The sequence below is a fragment of the Hypomesus transpacificus genome, chromosome 9 (assembly GCF_021917145.1).
Source record: "Hypomesus transpacificus isolate Combined female chromosome 9, fHypTra1, whole genome shotgun sequence".
Classification (NCBI taxonomy): Eukaryota; Metazoa; Chordata; class Actinopteri; order Osmeriformes; family Osmeridae; genus Hypomesus; species Hypomesus transpacificus.
Window position 1 is genome coordinate 4,622,124 of NC_061068.1, and position 15,888 is coordinate 4,638,011.

A 15,888-nucleotide genomic window follows, 5' to 3' on the forward strand; every position below is an offset into this window, starting at 1 on the left:
ATTGTGCTGTTTATGGTAACACTTGCCAATAACCTACAGAAGGCCACCTTGTTGTGGAATATTGAGTCCTTCACTTCTGACTCCCTCTCGGATTTTAATCTAACCACCAACTCCAGTGAAACTAAGTGAAGCGATGAAACATGGATGAAACATGGACCATTTAGAACGGCCTTAATTTGGAATGTCTCTAATCTGACACATGACTATATTTCACACCTGGCAATGCCATTACTTGCTGTACCACTGTGCCAGTGCCTTGTGCCAATGTGGTGAGAGATTTCAGAATAGAGGAGTTCCTATTGCAGCCTTTGTGACCACTAAAACAAGTAGAGCACACCATTAAACACAACAATCATCAGATGTCATCTAGACACTTAATCAGGGAGTTTGGATCATACATACTACTAATCTAGGGCACAGAACCTAATTGCAGAGCTTTTATTCATCTTTCATTAGACTGCTATTATAAACAGTACAGGCAGTGTGAATAAGTGTTTTTAAATGCTACAAATAAGATAACATGTTTGGAGGCTTCAGCTTTGTTGTCACACATTTTCTATTTAATGAGTCAATTTGCATAATGTCTGCATTATTAAATTTGCCTACCTTGAGGAAAACTTTGAAGTGGGGGGGAAAAGAGAGAAGAAAAACATTGGCAAAGCTGTTTGTGAAATCGGGACTGTAAATGCTGAGTGCGGTGGGGAGACAGGGACAGCAGACAAGCAGTGTGTAAACACCAGTGTGCCAGGAATCTAAAGGGTGGAATGGGAGATCAGAGGCCTGACTGACGTGGCGATGTGTGTGGGGTGAGTTTTAGACAGCTTGATACACACATACACTGCCTATGGGGGTTCAGTATGCACTGAATGAGTCTCTCAACATAAGATACAGGGGCAGTCAGGGTTCGACTGGGATTGGATTTATACTAGCAGAGGAGCAAGACTTTGTAAAATTCTAGACAGCACCACATTTACTGGATGGGATGATCAGCAGTCAATCCTGTTGCAGCCTGAATGCTAAAGTTGTTATTGGTCTATTTCGACTGGCATTTGAATGGGATACAATCATAATGCTTTTCCGGGAGACAAATCCACAAAACAAGGCCCATAAAATGACACAGCCCTTCAATTTCCAGTAGGACCCGAGTGCGTCCTTGACACCAGTCACAGTGTCAATTCCTATCAGTTCTGTCTCATTGGGTCCACAATTAGAGATGGGCAGATGTTAGGGTCATGGTTCAATGATGGCTCCTACAATGTCCTGAGATCCATCTCTGGTTGGCTACTTCCTTATGTTTTATTTTTCCATCGATAATTGTCTTCCAATCTCCAGTAGGCCTGCATGTGGCTATGGCTTATTTGCTAATTAAACATGCCCTTCACATCACTGCTGTTATGTTTGGTTATGTTTGTCTACAACACTACTGTTCATTCAGTGTGCCTTTGCAACATTCAGTGGCCTAATAAAACGTATAAGCAGGTTTTTCTAAGCATAATCAAAACTAATTTATTAATTACTTTATGACTGCGGAGATAAATCAATAAAAGGATGCTATGGGATTTGTCTTGTTTAGTCAAATCTAGTCAGACAAGCAGACAAATGTACTCTGTCACAAACAGCTGTGTTTCCGCTAAAGTGAAGGCTTGCAGAAGCCACCATTGCTCCAAGCAGAACCTACAAATTAGAGGAAGAGAGGGTGATTCATTGCCCATGTACTACTTCCATCACTAAAAACACTTGTCCACAAAAGAAAAACACCAGGAAGAAAACTAGTGCAGCTGCAAGTTATACGAAGATTTGTCTTCCTTTGCTTCAGGATAGGTCCAGTTTGCATTTTGCCTCTTAGCATATGCTCCCAATTCACATTTTGTGACAGCAGAGACTTACATTACTGAAATGCTATAATGTCTAAGATCGCCTCAAGCAGGCTACAGCCAGGCATCTGTCAAAGATATTATTATACACCATTACACCGTTTTTTTAGTAAGCGTTGTCTTGACTGATTATTATGATGATTCACTTAATGATTCATCAACAAACTCAAATAAGAACATAACCTCTGAATTCTGGATGGTATTCATTAGGCAGTATCATATCAAAGTCTCAAAGAATCAAGTGTGCCTTCACAGGTCATTTAGACCAAAGTCCTGCAGATCATCAGAAGCAGCATTAACTTGCCATAATAATATCAGTTAAATATTAAACATTGAAGAAGAAGTTGTACTGTGAGGCAGCCAGCCAGAGTCCAACATACAATGGAAAGGTGTTCAACTTCTACAGTTTGAAATCTGTCACCTGGGAAAATAAATGGCTTACTCTGCCATTCTGAGGTCAACTGAAGTCCTAATTAATCCAAAAGCATGAGCCATGGACCTGGTTTGAAGTGGGCTAGGGTCGCAGGTCTTATCCTGAGGTTAGCTCATCATCTTCTCTACTGTCGCATTGATGAGGACTCCCACACACATACATCATTACAAACAGTGCCAGTGCTGCCACCGCAGAATGCTAATGACTGATGTGAATATGGCAACACTGCAGAGACAGGTGCTTTGCTGTCAATCACACTGGAAATTGGACTCAACCACTTTGGTGCATAGCCCAAAAATCTTTAAAACATGAGATAACCATAGTATAAAAACTGTGGAATCAAACTAGCCAACCATGAAACAAATTCATTTGTTCATAGCATATTTTAATTCATTCATTCCCATAGGATTGAGATTAATATTAGTGTAATCATTTTATTACCAGAAAAGGTAATTTATATCTGTTCCTGAAAGCATACTGTAAAAGTAATGAAAATCCATCCTACATTCATCAGTATTCTGCCAATGTTCTAAATTGGCTCGTCACCCCAAAATTATATTCAGTGTGTTAACCACTTTACACTCACTCTTTAAGATATTTTATACAAATAATATATACATATTCCAGCCAGGCTTTGAAAACTAAAACAAGCATTCTCTAAACAGAGCATTCTACATGATGAATTACTATAACCAACTAAACATTTTCCATAAGACAGAAATAACCTCAATTCCATCATTTTAATACGAAGATTTGTCTTCCGTCTCTCTGAGACTCCAGGCACCGAGTTTATAAAAGTGCATTTGCCTCCATAGACTGCCTCTCTCTTATTCAATCAATGAGCCATTTTTTATTGCCAGTGCACAAGCACCTGATTGCAATAATCCAGTTGATAGATGGAGTTGCAGCAGCCCTGTAGCAGGTGCGCTACACGCCAGATAATGTGTTTTCATAAAGGGACTGTGCAGTCCTCTGACTCAGAGTTAGTGCATGTTTAAAATTACACAATACAATGTGGAGATTATTTCACTGTAATAGTAAAAGTAACTGTAGAAGAACGACTCTCTGCTTTTGTCTTTGATTCACTGCTTCCCAGAAGCACCACCCTGTAGCGTTACATATCGAAGGAGTTGAGATATTTGGTCTGAGAGAATATCTGGTTGAGGTGACATTCAGATTAACTCAGTGCTGACCTACCCGTTAGTTTGAATCTAATTAAACTTACTAAAAATATATTGCTGGTTGACCTTGCTTGTATTGACAGACAAAGGCCATTTCATCTCAAACAATCACTGAATGTAAAGTGGGTTTTGTTGTGTTGGAATGAAAAGCAGATAAAAGCTTAGTATCTCTGTGAGTGAAGAGGGAGGGGCAATATGACCATCAGATTCCACAGCTGTCTTTTGAAACAAACGGAATCTGAAACAAAATGGAGGTACAGAAAAGCATTTCTTATTCATGTCAGGTATTTAATAGTTGATTTTAGCCAAACAGTAAAACTCAGGGCCCTGACGGTGTGTATCCCGACAACTCCAAAATGATTGGAAATAAAACATTTTAAAAAGTATGTTTTTGCACTTTCCCATGAGGGGCTGGGATGGAGGGGAGGGATGCTCCAAACATCTGAGAGAGACTAATGAACACGACAAGATGGAGTTGGGGGAGTAACAAGGGGGAGGAGAACAAGATGAAGCAGGAGCAGAGAATAACTGAATAGTCATCGCAACAAAAGGTAGACAGTGGAAATAACCTTTTGTACTTAGATATTGTGATGAAAAAATGTGCCAGTTTTTCTCCCTGATAGATTGGAGTAGAATGTCAGCATCTACTCCAAGCAGAAAAGAAGAGAGCATTTGACATCAGAAACAATTTGAGGAAGTAATAAAAAGACAGTTGATGGTTATCTTGTACTACATAAGCTCTAAACCTAAAGAGTACAATAAAGAGGTTTTCACCCAGTATAAAGGGCAGGGGCCCTTCAACAAGGACAGAGTGAGTCTAAATGAACAGACTTTTTATCGAGGAGTGAAGCCAATGTGGTATGGGCTAAAGTTAAGCTGGAGTAGTTGCAGCAGTTTGGAAAGGTAACCTTTACTTTTAAGAACCACATGAAATATGTTATGACAGGGGCCAGACCCACCCACACACTACAGTTCTGAGCCCCCCCCCCCCTACCTGGGCTGGGCTGGGCTACCAAAGTGTGTCTGTCTGATTGTCCCCTTGAATATAAATAATAACAATGCCCTTCAGAATGTTTTTGGCCAGATGAATGAACAGGGTTTTGACATAAAATGTCACTTTCTCAGGTAATTAAACATTTCAATGGTAGCTGCTTTATCTTTGGGAATGGGTGCTGTTTTAAAGAGGATGTAGCGCTAATTCAAAGAAAAAAAGCTTTAGTTTTCTTGCACATTTCTAGGCATTCATTAAAATTCACAACATGCGGAGCTACACTGAAACACAAATTATACTATTCAAGTATTATGTTGCATTGTTTTGGAGCAACACAAAACTTATATTAATGTTCCATATTCGTTTAGCATGTTGCTTCTAATGGAAAATACTGTACATATTTTATTAATAGGTAGGCACACTTATTCAAATGAAAATACACACCATTTCAATAGCAATGGTAAGAACTACAGAGAATGTCAATGTATTTCTAATGTATTTAAAAGCGTCAGTGGCTTTAATTCAAATGTGACTCTGTGAGATCCAGCCACCTACATGTGTCCTCCCCTCAAATTACATCATGAACATTTCAATACCCCCCCCCCCTGCCCAGTGCAAGCCAAAGACTGCTCTCATGGTTACTGTCATGTATGATTAGTTTGGATTTCATATGCTATCTGCAATTAGTGTGTGAGCTGTGAGGACAGCACAGTCAACGTCCACATATTATGGACAGTGGTGATTAACAGTCTTGAGCCAAATCTAAAGACCACAAATATGTTTGTTAGCCACTATATGATAGTCTGCTACCGTTTAGTTCTACCAGTTATTACAGTATAATAGATAAGTGCACCGCGATAAACATTCTACAATCGTACTTGTGTCCAAGTCATTGCCAAGTCATAACATGAAGAGGTTGTTGAAGTTATTAACTTCACTATATAATTAACGTACTACAGTATTTAGTCAATAAAATTCAGTCAGAGCCATCATATCAGTTGGCTGTGATTGCATGGCTATTAATGGCTGCCGGTTGCACCAGCTTGAGAGTGTGGCGTGAAGTAGCTGTGCAGTGATAAAATCATCATCTTAGTAATGAAACAGTCACTACTAATGATGTTAAAGGAAGCAAGTTTATATCTGTCAAAGTCAGACATAAGTTCTTTTGAAGGCTTGAGGCACAGGTGCAATCCCTCAATACCCTACCCTTTCCACCCCCCGCTGGAAGCTCGAACCCCCCCTTCTTAGTTCATGCCACCTCCAACCCCCCTTCCTCCCAAAATAGATATAGACAAAGCATTTTAAAATATATTACTAAATAATTCACTCAAGCCAAGAGTTTGAGACCTGCAAATGAAATACAATGATTATTTAATAGCATATAACTGTTGCTGAAGCCTCATGATGAATTTAAAAGGAGTGCATTATTAAGTTCTCACCTTCACAGTTTGTCCAGCTTCAGGGCCATCCTGGTGGGAACAGAAGAGATCATTAGGAACATTTGGGAATTCAGGAATATCTCCGTTAATAATTCAGCCATATTTCAATTTCAGATGACCCACTGCACCTCCCCCTTCCCCAAGTATCTGGAAAAAGATAAATGTTCCAGTTTACTTCTTTGTCTTAAGTCCTTCGGCATATTGCGATGTTCACAATTTCACAAAATATATCTAATGAGAGATATATAATGAGAGTGCATTTAAAAACACAATTTGTAAATATACACGTCAACCTATGTGCATGACAAACATAAATACTGTTTTTAAAGTCATATTTATTGCAAGGGTGTTACTGAGAGTACAGGAGTTTAAGTACATACAAGACTGACTGACTGACAAGCAATGCAGTGATAATCATGAATTACATGGGGCAGGAAGCAGGATGTCTGAGGTTGATAGAAAACATTACTGGTTTTATGAGCTTAATGTGAGTGGAAGAATATGTTATGTGAGGCAGATTAGGTGTGATTGTGTTTGTCGTGAGTTCGCTCCAAGAACAGTTCCTCTTCTGGAGAACAATGCTTCAGTAGCGGACCCCGCCTCAACATTCTAACCCAAAGGCTGTCACAACTAATCTCGCATCATAACTTCTCCAGACCTCACAAGTCGAAGAAAATTATATCTAGGTAAGATTATTCAAAATGTTCTTTCTCCAAACCTGGTAAAATGATTTCATCTGACAGGTGGCAGAGTGAGGTAGGTGCTATTTGTACATTAGCATATATATCACTGGTTATGCAGAATAGTGTGGACTGTGGAATGACAATACTACCCAATTTTTATGTTGAACTGAGTCGTTGAAGCAGCACATTGTTTTTTTCCCCCAACAGGTGGGGATCTAGAGTTCTCTCTATAGGCATACAGTACCTGCAAAAGATGTGGCTGCGATGCATATTTATGCTACACTTACTATACGTACTGCATTGTATGTATAGGTGGAAGATTACAGTGATTCAAGACTATGGTGTATCATATCTAATGTTGATGGACACTATATAGCATGAAGCAGAGGAGCGTAAAGCAATGTCAGGGTTAATCAATGTCATTTTGATTAGAAGTCACAAAGCATGTGATTATTTTACAAAGTTCTGTGCTGTTCAGAGGGTGTAAACTGTATATGCCTTATTTCCATGGCAACAGCGACAGGAATCACAGGGGTCAGCACTTTGATCAACTGATTTGCTAAGTATACTTTACAGATGTCAATCAAAAACATCCACAGTTATGGTGGAGAAAAGAAGATGAGTGCGAGATAAAGCATCTTTCGGATGTGTCAATGCATGGTTGCAGATATCATGTAGAGCTGACTGTCAGTTCCATGCGTGTGGGTGTGTCATGTACATATGTACATATATCTGTTCAAACGTAACCAGTGTGAATAGTCGGCCTACCTGTACAGCGATGGTAAGGGACGTTGCCTGGAAGTGTTTCTCCACCAGGTTGGCCACTCTCTGGGTGGTGCTGAAGAGATCAGCCACCTCCTCTGGACGCAGGTCCCGGAAGCGCTCCACCGGCCGCAGGGGGCACACCAACACATCTGGGAGACACTCTTGTTAAAGAAAAGCTAAGCTAACGTTGAGAACCACAAGGCCAGCTAAGCTAACGTGGAGATCCACAAGGCCAGCTAAGCTAACGTGGAGATCCACAAGGCCAGCTAAGCTAACATGGACATCCACAAGGCCAGCTAAGCTAACGTGGAGATCCAGAAGGCCAGCTAAGCTAACGTGGAGATCCACAAGGCCAGCTGAGCTAACGTGGAGATCCACAAGGCCAGCTAAGCAAACGTGGAGATCCAGAAGGCCAGCTAAGCTAACGTGGAGATCCACAAGGCCAGCTGAGCTAACGTGGAGATCCACAAGGCCAGCTAAGCTAACGTGGAGATCCACAAGTCCAGCTAAGCTAACGTGGAGATCCACAAGGCCAGCTAAGCTAACGTGGAGATCCACAAGGCCAGCGACATCAGTGGCAGACGACCTCTGAGCTCTTCCTCTAATCCAATCACTCTGACTTAATTTTTTTTTATTGATAACCATAAATATATAAATCAGATCACTGCATGTCCAGGTTGCCAGGACAACTATAATCATAAGGAAACTACTCTGTGTAGTTCCCCCCCCCCCCCCCCAAACCAGAGCATTTTTGCAGATTTCTTTTTTGTGCCATGTTGTGCAGGGCAACAAAAATGATCAATTTCTATTGAGTCATAAAGGTCAGGAAACATATTTCACAGAATATCCCACAATCCACATAGGGGTGTAATTGTACACTGAAAAGTAATCAAGCTTGGCTACAATAGCGAGACATGTTTTGATGACAGGTGGAAGGAGCAAACGTCTGAAGGCTGAGGCACATGTCACCCTGTGTTCTGGGCTATTGGATCAATAATAGTGTTTTGAGAACACTGCCAGTGAAGCAGTTCTCAGAAACCCAGAGCCCGTAATCATGCTGGGAAGGGAACAAGAACAGGGACAAAACCATTCCTATCTGAAATAAAAACAAAAAGACAGAGAGAAATGATATCAAAATACAAAACCCCACCACCAAAAAAAACCCTGCTTCTTCAGATGGTCAGAGAAGGAAGATTGACTGTTGTAGAGAGCTATTTTACTGAATCCCAAAGCAGCAAAGTAATACCTGTGATCACAGATTTAGTTGTTTATTGGCCAAGAGTGGCTTTCAAGAGAACAGCTAATGTGATGACCACATGGGCACAGGTCTCCTGAGTACAGGAGATATTTTGATTATCCTGTGATCCTGCTGATAAAGCTCTCTTTTTGATTCATGCCATTTTCCATTCAAATTCATCACTTAATTACTGATTTGCCAAAAACACACCAAGGAGTTTAATCAAAATAAAAGTCTAATGTATCAAAGGGTTGCAAGGATTTTGAGGAGTTAGACCTTTTGACAACTCTTTGACTTGTGACGTATTGATTTCATGGGTATATTTCATGAGAGACAGAACATAATAAATGTTGAAATGTTGAAAACTTAGAAGTGAAAAGAATTCCAAAGATGAGGCGGTGAAAGTGAAGCAGGCGTCCGGGTCCAATCCCCAACCATAAAACTGCATCCTGTTGCGTTTCGAGAGGATGATTACATCCTCGCGTTTCACGGCACAATGGTCTCATCTGGGCGCCATTCATCTCCAAAGTCAGAAACAGCGGCACAAATGATCAGTTTGCTCCCCCTTTTCATGTGCACCGCGCTGGAATGAAATCAGATATCATATTAAGTGATATCTTTCTTCTGACTCATCTCTGGCTACGCAGCCACCAAGGATGAAAGATTACTGGGCTGGGGGTTAGGAGGGGCAGGTCTGAAAACACACCGTGTTTACTTTGAGATTGGTACCATTACGTGGCTTTGAAAAACTGAATAAAAACAAATGTATTCATCCAAAAATGATATTAATCTTACCAGTCATGGTAACACTTATTATAGCCTACCGATGTGTTGATTTTCTGACGTAGTCCTCTAACACTATCTAGAACTATTTTTAATGTTCTCGAATCTACCCCTCAAATCAAATACATTTTTTATAGCCCTTTATTCAAACAATGTCACAGAGGGCTTCATGTACACCCATAGAACTGCCCCTCAACCAACCTAAACCCTCAACCACATACACACACACACACACATATACACACAAACCTTATCTGCCACAGAATAGTCACACAAATGCAGACAACTGTACGTACTCTGTTCGTAAAGTAAAGTCAACTTGGAAACTGGGACATGGTGGTAAAAAAGCAGTAGTAAAGCAGTGGTAAAGTAAATCAAACGAAATAACAGAAAACATCAAGCTGATAGAAACGCTTAAAACAAGAAGTAGGAAGGTCCTGCTTCAATTTGTTTTCTAGAGCTTTCTGCTCCAGGGCTAATGAAAGATTGCACTATTTGAGATCAAAGAGAAGTGAGTACTACCTCTAAATCTAGCAATAACGGGATGGGGGAAAAAAGAAAAGGACTAGATTAGGCCTATTTATATTCTCTCTCCCTTGCAGGGACAACACTACCACTGCCACCACAACCACAAGTCAGAATCCTCCTCCTCATCTTCATCATCATCTTCATCATCACTTTTACTGTTATTGTCAGTGTCATCATCCTCATTGTCGCTCCCATCATCATTTTCCTTATGTAGAAACCGACTCTTGTGAGAAAAAACACACCTCTTCACTCCCTTGGGTTTAATCATTCTACTCCTTCTTCTTCTTCACTACTCGGCTCATGTAAGCCTGAGTGGGATGTAAAGATATAAGGGGATGGAAATAAGCACAGCACACAGCGGCGTCTTCATTCCTGCTGGTGCACTGTAGTCACCCAGTACCAATTCAGCACTTGCCAACATTATACCTTTTCACTGCATGCCAACGCCACCATATCTTTTGTGTGCCAGGCACTTCATTTAGACCTCTGAACAATCCTCAAGGTAACAGGAGACTTCTGGATGTCTCTGCCCAAGTCAATCAAATCTCAATCTCTCAACGGAATCAGGCCACATTCTCATTCCAGCCCCCATGAGTTGGCGACCGAATGGGCCTGTTGGGCAGGGGGGGCCTGCAGCAAGAACCCTCCCTTTTGATCCCATTATTATCTGTCATAACAGTTATTTGACTGCTTTCATCTGATGCACTCCCGAGGTTGTGGTGCATGTAATAAGAACAAGGCATCCCAGATTGGTTTTACATTGCAAATGCAATCATTTCTTTGAGGGAAAACATCTGCCCGGCCTTCCACCCCGCCCCCTAGAACGTTATCATTTTCTACTGTGACATTGACTTTGCCTGGGTCTATGAAGATCCTCCCTCCCCCCCATCACCCCCCCATCACCCCTGAGAATACCCCCAACACCTCTTCCTTCTCCTCACTCATCCATATCCCAGACTCCTTCTTTCGATATCCTGGGAGGAAAATGGTAGAATTTGGATTAAGGCGGAAAAAGATAAATAAATAATGGCGCTTTACAATTGGATCACAAATCCCATGATTCAACCCACTGAGAGGCTCCGGAGGAGTTTCTTTGCGGGACGAAGAAATTAAAATGGCAGCTAGAGTAATGACATCTAATAAACTATTACGGATTTACACCCAGAGTGTAACCCCGCAAATAGGGTATGGCTGAGGGCTCGACGTTTCTGATGCCAGTGTGGGAGAAATGGCCAGAATACCAAATGATTCTCAAGTCTTTGTATTTCTTTGGAAGGAGGAACAGCTACAGCAGCTAAGAATACTCGTCTAGCGAGAATAATTACTGCCCAATGTTCAAACTTCCCAGAGTACGTCAAGTATTTGGCAGCAGAGGATACTGTGCACACCATGTCATGTAAAATGGAAAGTGAGATATCGGACACACTTTACAAGCACCAGGTACACAGCATCTTTACAATGCCCTTAGCATCAGATCAGAGTGCCCTCCTCAACATGGCTCAAAAACTGGCAAAACAAATGGATCCATCACTGCAGAAACAATTGCCACTGTTTGCTAGATTACAGCCCAGGCAAAATGGCCTCAATCACCCCATCATCCCTGCAAAGAGATGGACTGCTGATCAGATGATTCCCCCATAGAGAGGGGTGAAAACCAAAAACTTTAACTTTTTTGGGCTGCAAGGGGAAAAAAAGAGATGGAGGGAGAAGGGTCAGATGAGGAAGAAAGAGGAAAAGAAAGAGATAGGTAGGATGAAATGATGGAAAGTATTTATCCAAGCCAAACATGGGTTTATTTTCCTGCTCTGCAGTGTGAATGCAAGGCGGACCTTGAACATTCAAACTGCACTCAGTGGGTTTAATTACTATGCGAGGCCTTTATTGACAAAAAACAGCCACACAGTGGAGTTGGGTTTTATTGCAACCAAAATTCATCTAATCAAAGATTATGAGTTACTTTTCATCAAATATTTAAGCTTTTAATATGAGCCTTTCAGACGAGATATACAGCTTGGGACATGGGAAAAATCATGTTTATTTCAACGCCTAATAGAATCAACTGGAAACTCAATTTCATGTGAGTGTTATTGCCGACACAGGCAATGTTGTTGTTGAGGAGTAGAAAGCAGAGATGAGGTTCGTTGCCTGCACACATTCAGAACCCCCCCCTCACCCCCCACAGCACTGCTCCAACGTATTCTTCACCCCCTGAAGCACGCAGGCTTTTACACAAATAGTAATTAAAAACAAAAACATCTAATTAAAAGCTGAATCATGTGAAATGAAGCGAGGGGAGGCGGCTGTGCAAATGAGCTGTGTGTGTGTGTGTGCGTTTGTGTATGTGTGTGTGAGTGTGTGTGCGTGTGTTGGGGGTTGTTACTGAGCTTAGAGTTGTGCTGCAGAGTGGAGCTGGATAAGACTGCTTGAGGAGAAGTTCCATCTGATGTGGCAGAGGACAACATGAGACTGTGGGGTGGGGGCTCAAAAGAACCGCAGTGTCCATGACAGACCCTGCTCTCACACCATGCAGTACAAAACACACACACACACACATATACACCCCTTTCAAGGGCCTAGTGCATGGCTTGGCACAACTCAGTGTGATTTTGAAGACTGGAAAAAATCTGACAATATGTGACCATTGATCATGATCTTTTTCCAGTCTTCAACTGCTCTCCACAGAAGAGATGTTACACTATAACCCTTCACAGTGGGATACCACACCAGCCCTGGCCCTGGGTGGCAATTCAATGCAGCCTCGCAATCCTCTCATCTCCTCGAGTTGAGGGAAAAAAAAAAAAAAAATGGAACAAAGACGGTAAAAATGTAATCCACTTTCACACTGGTGTGCTCTTCACATAGCCAGAAGCACCCCTAAGGTTAATGGCACCAATCATTCTCTGCCAGGCCCAAGCCCCTTCCAACTTTGTGCCACAATGACTGACCTGCCCTGGCCTCTAACATCTACCTCCCCAACACATGATTGCAAGAGAAAAGGAACAAGAGGAGAGAGTAGAAAAATTACACCCTGTACCATAGTGCAACACATCCACCTAAACAAGCGCACCCCCCTTACATTTGCAAACATGGCAAAGTGTTCGCTTGGGGATGCCAACTCACTCCCTTGTAATTACCTTTCCAATACAATAATAGTCATTTTCCCTTTGAAAACATTGCAAGTGTTGGCTAGAGTACTGCACCAACAAGGAGCTGCCATAGCGAGGTGCTCCTAGCGCCTGCCAATGAGCAGGTAGGCATTGCTAGACGAACAGAGCACCCACAACTCAACACTGACAGGCGACGCACGGAGAATAGGAGAGGAGTAAGTGCTCCCCATCATGTTCCTTTCAGAAGAACAAAACCCTGTTGTGCTGGTTGGATTCTGCCTCTGGCACAACATGTCTGCTCATTTTAGCATCCAGTCTAATACATACATCATTCCCAAAAACAAAAACAACACAGAGAGAGAATGTAAAAGAATGAGAGAGGAAGAAAAAAAACAAAAACAACAGCAACCATCTGACATTCATTTCAATACCTTCTTTTGAGTCCTGACAGGTATTGTGGTAGTGTGTGCGTGACTCTATTTTCTACATGATTGATCATGACAGAGGAGTGAGATGCACATGCTCGCTCTTCACGTAGAGGGGTCTGCAAACATCTCTCCTTGTTACAGGAAACTGGTCAGGGAACTGAGGTCTGAATAAACATGATCATTGAGTAACAAGTTGACAGACTTGGTAATTGAAGTGTTGTCAAATAAATTCATAAGTGCTAAATATACCATTGCTTACGCTGAAAACACAAAATAAAATTTATGACAGGAATGCTTAGATTACCTTGACCTCCTTATTTGGACTTTCCAAATACATTACCCCACAATGTTGCCACCCCTCAAGCTACAGGGGAGAATACACATTGACGCCTAAATCAAATTGTCTCTCTACTATCAATCACACATAAATGACACACCTAAACCCTCAATATGGCCTGTGGGAGTGCGAAAGCTGTTTAGTGGCTCTGTGCCTGTGGCTATATATATGATCTACAGTATAGAAGGAACCTTTACCTAAACACAGGCGCAGGCAAGCCCTTCATAATGCCCCTTGTGCAGATACACAGTCCCTATTGGGTAAGTGAATTATTCAAGTGTCACGTCTCTTTAGTGATTTATGATCAGAATATCAGTGGGCCTGGAACAGCCGGGAAGTGAAGGATAAATAATCATATTAGAGGAGACATAGGGCTTGAAATTATGTGCACACAACTTCATATTCACCACATAAAACTGACATTGGCACCTTTAATTCATGATAGATGTACTGCAAGTGAACAATGAGAGTCTCTTTAGAGTGAGGAATCGGAATTGGACATATACCACGCAGAATTAAGCACAAGAGTGAGCATTAAAGTGATCATATGTCTTACTCAAAAATATTCAATAAGCAATCCTAACCAAGACAAATACATGGAGGAACTATCAAAATTATTGCTCACTAGAGGTCAATGCATCCCTAAACTTTCTTAGCTTTTTTTTTGGTGCACAAGGCATGGTGATGAACCATCAGCAACGCGTGGCAGCCTGAGAGCAGGGGAGAGACAGCAGTGAGGCAGGATTTCCCACGCTAGCACACTAGGCCTGCATCGGTATAAATAGGATTTCCTCCCTGTCCTGTCAATATCTAATGCAGAAACCATTCAATATCCAGTGTCTTGGGCAAAAGCTTACCTCTGCAATTATCACTTAACTGTCAGGTAGGATTAGAAGGTCCAAAGCTGTCCTGACCGATCAAAAAAAAACACAAAAAGAAACACACAAAAAATAAACCTTGGAGGATATCCTGTGACAGCTGCGCTTTTAGGACTACATCATCGGGGAAAAGACAATGCAGGAGGAAGAGAAAAGCCTTAGGATTCATCCTGGATAAGAAATACAACTCTCTTATCTAAATCCCTATCTCTGCTGGATCATGCTAGGCTTTGAGCAGCCATTGTACAATTGTAAAGGCTTTAATGATGCGCTCGGATATAGTTCCAGCAACATCATGAGACTACAGGAATGTTCTCTAAAAGAGACCTCAACAACCTCTACTATATTTTTCAGTACCAAGGAAAATACATTTCTCACCATCCTTACAGCTAGGTGATTGTAAACACAGTAACACCCTAACAGTTGTAGTACTGGGGTTATGTATTGATACAACAATTGTTTTCGATGGTGTTTGCCGAAAACATGTTTATTTATTTGCCAATGATATACTATAATAATAGCTTTGAAACAACAAATTACTGACATGCAAGCCTTTTACAAAAAGTGCACTTTCATAGAAAGCAGTCGGTTGAAGCTAATATTGAATGCTCTATCTGCAAACCGCAGATGCCAGAAAAGTTCTTCCAATTCCATCGGATCTCTTCTTAAAAAAACTCACCAATTACATCACATTCATTTAAATTCAATGGCTCTCGTTCTGAAAACATTTGTTCTCAAAAACAACCAAATGGACAAGAAGCGTGGCTAAACAATCCCATCAATGCTAAAACAGCCTTTTAGTCTGATGCTTTCATGAAGGGGTACGTAGGGGGACGTGGATGAGGGAGTGGGTGTACATATAGATTATGGTACATGGATTCAGGCAGTAGAGGCTATGAGACGGGAAGATCTCCCCACTGGTGGCTTGCTCCTCTCTCTGTCCATTATGTTAGACGTACAGTAACTGTCAGACAGAGCAACGCTTGCCTTTCCGGATCACAGGGTTAAAGAAGTTGGAGAAGTGAGGACCTTGGAGGCAGTGACTTGTCAAAGCATTAAGCCTTCTCTGTCAGTTTTCTTGGGAACAGAGACACTACGAAATGCCCTTTCATACCGATCTTGCTGACTAGGTCTGACCTCAGTGTCCATCACTGAGCCTGGAACATTCTCAATGTGAGGACCGTGGCAGATAGGATGCTCTCAAAGACACTTCAAAGATGATAG

At 41.5% G+C, this 15,888-nt stretch overlaps 1 protein-coding gene across 1 annotated transcript in view; it reads right to left on the bottom strand.

Annotated features, from left to right (window-relative positions):
- The window catches only part of fhit (fragile histidine triad diadenosine triphosphatase), a 126,686-nt gene that overhangs the window by 29,689 nt on the left and 81,109 nt on the right, over window positions 1-15,888 (bottom strand). Inside the window, exons 6-7 of the mRNA XM_047026022.1 lie at window positions 7,370-7,515; window positions 5,919-5,948 (exon numbers count right to left, since the gene is read on the bottom strand). Of these exons, the coding sequence (XP_046881978.1) occupies window positions 5,919-5,948; window positions 7,370-7,515 (176 nt within the window). The remainder of the gene's footprint in view (window positions 1-5,918; window positions 5,949-7,369; window positions 7,516-15,888) is intronic.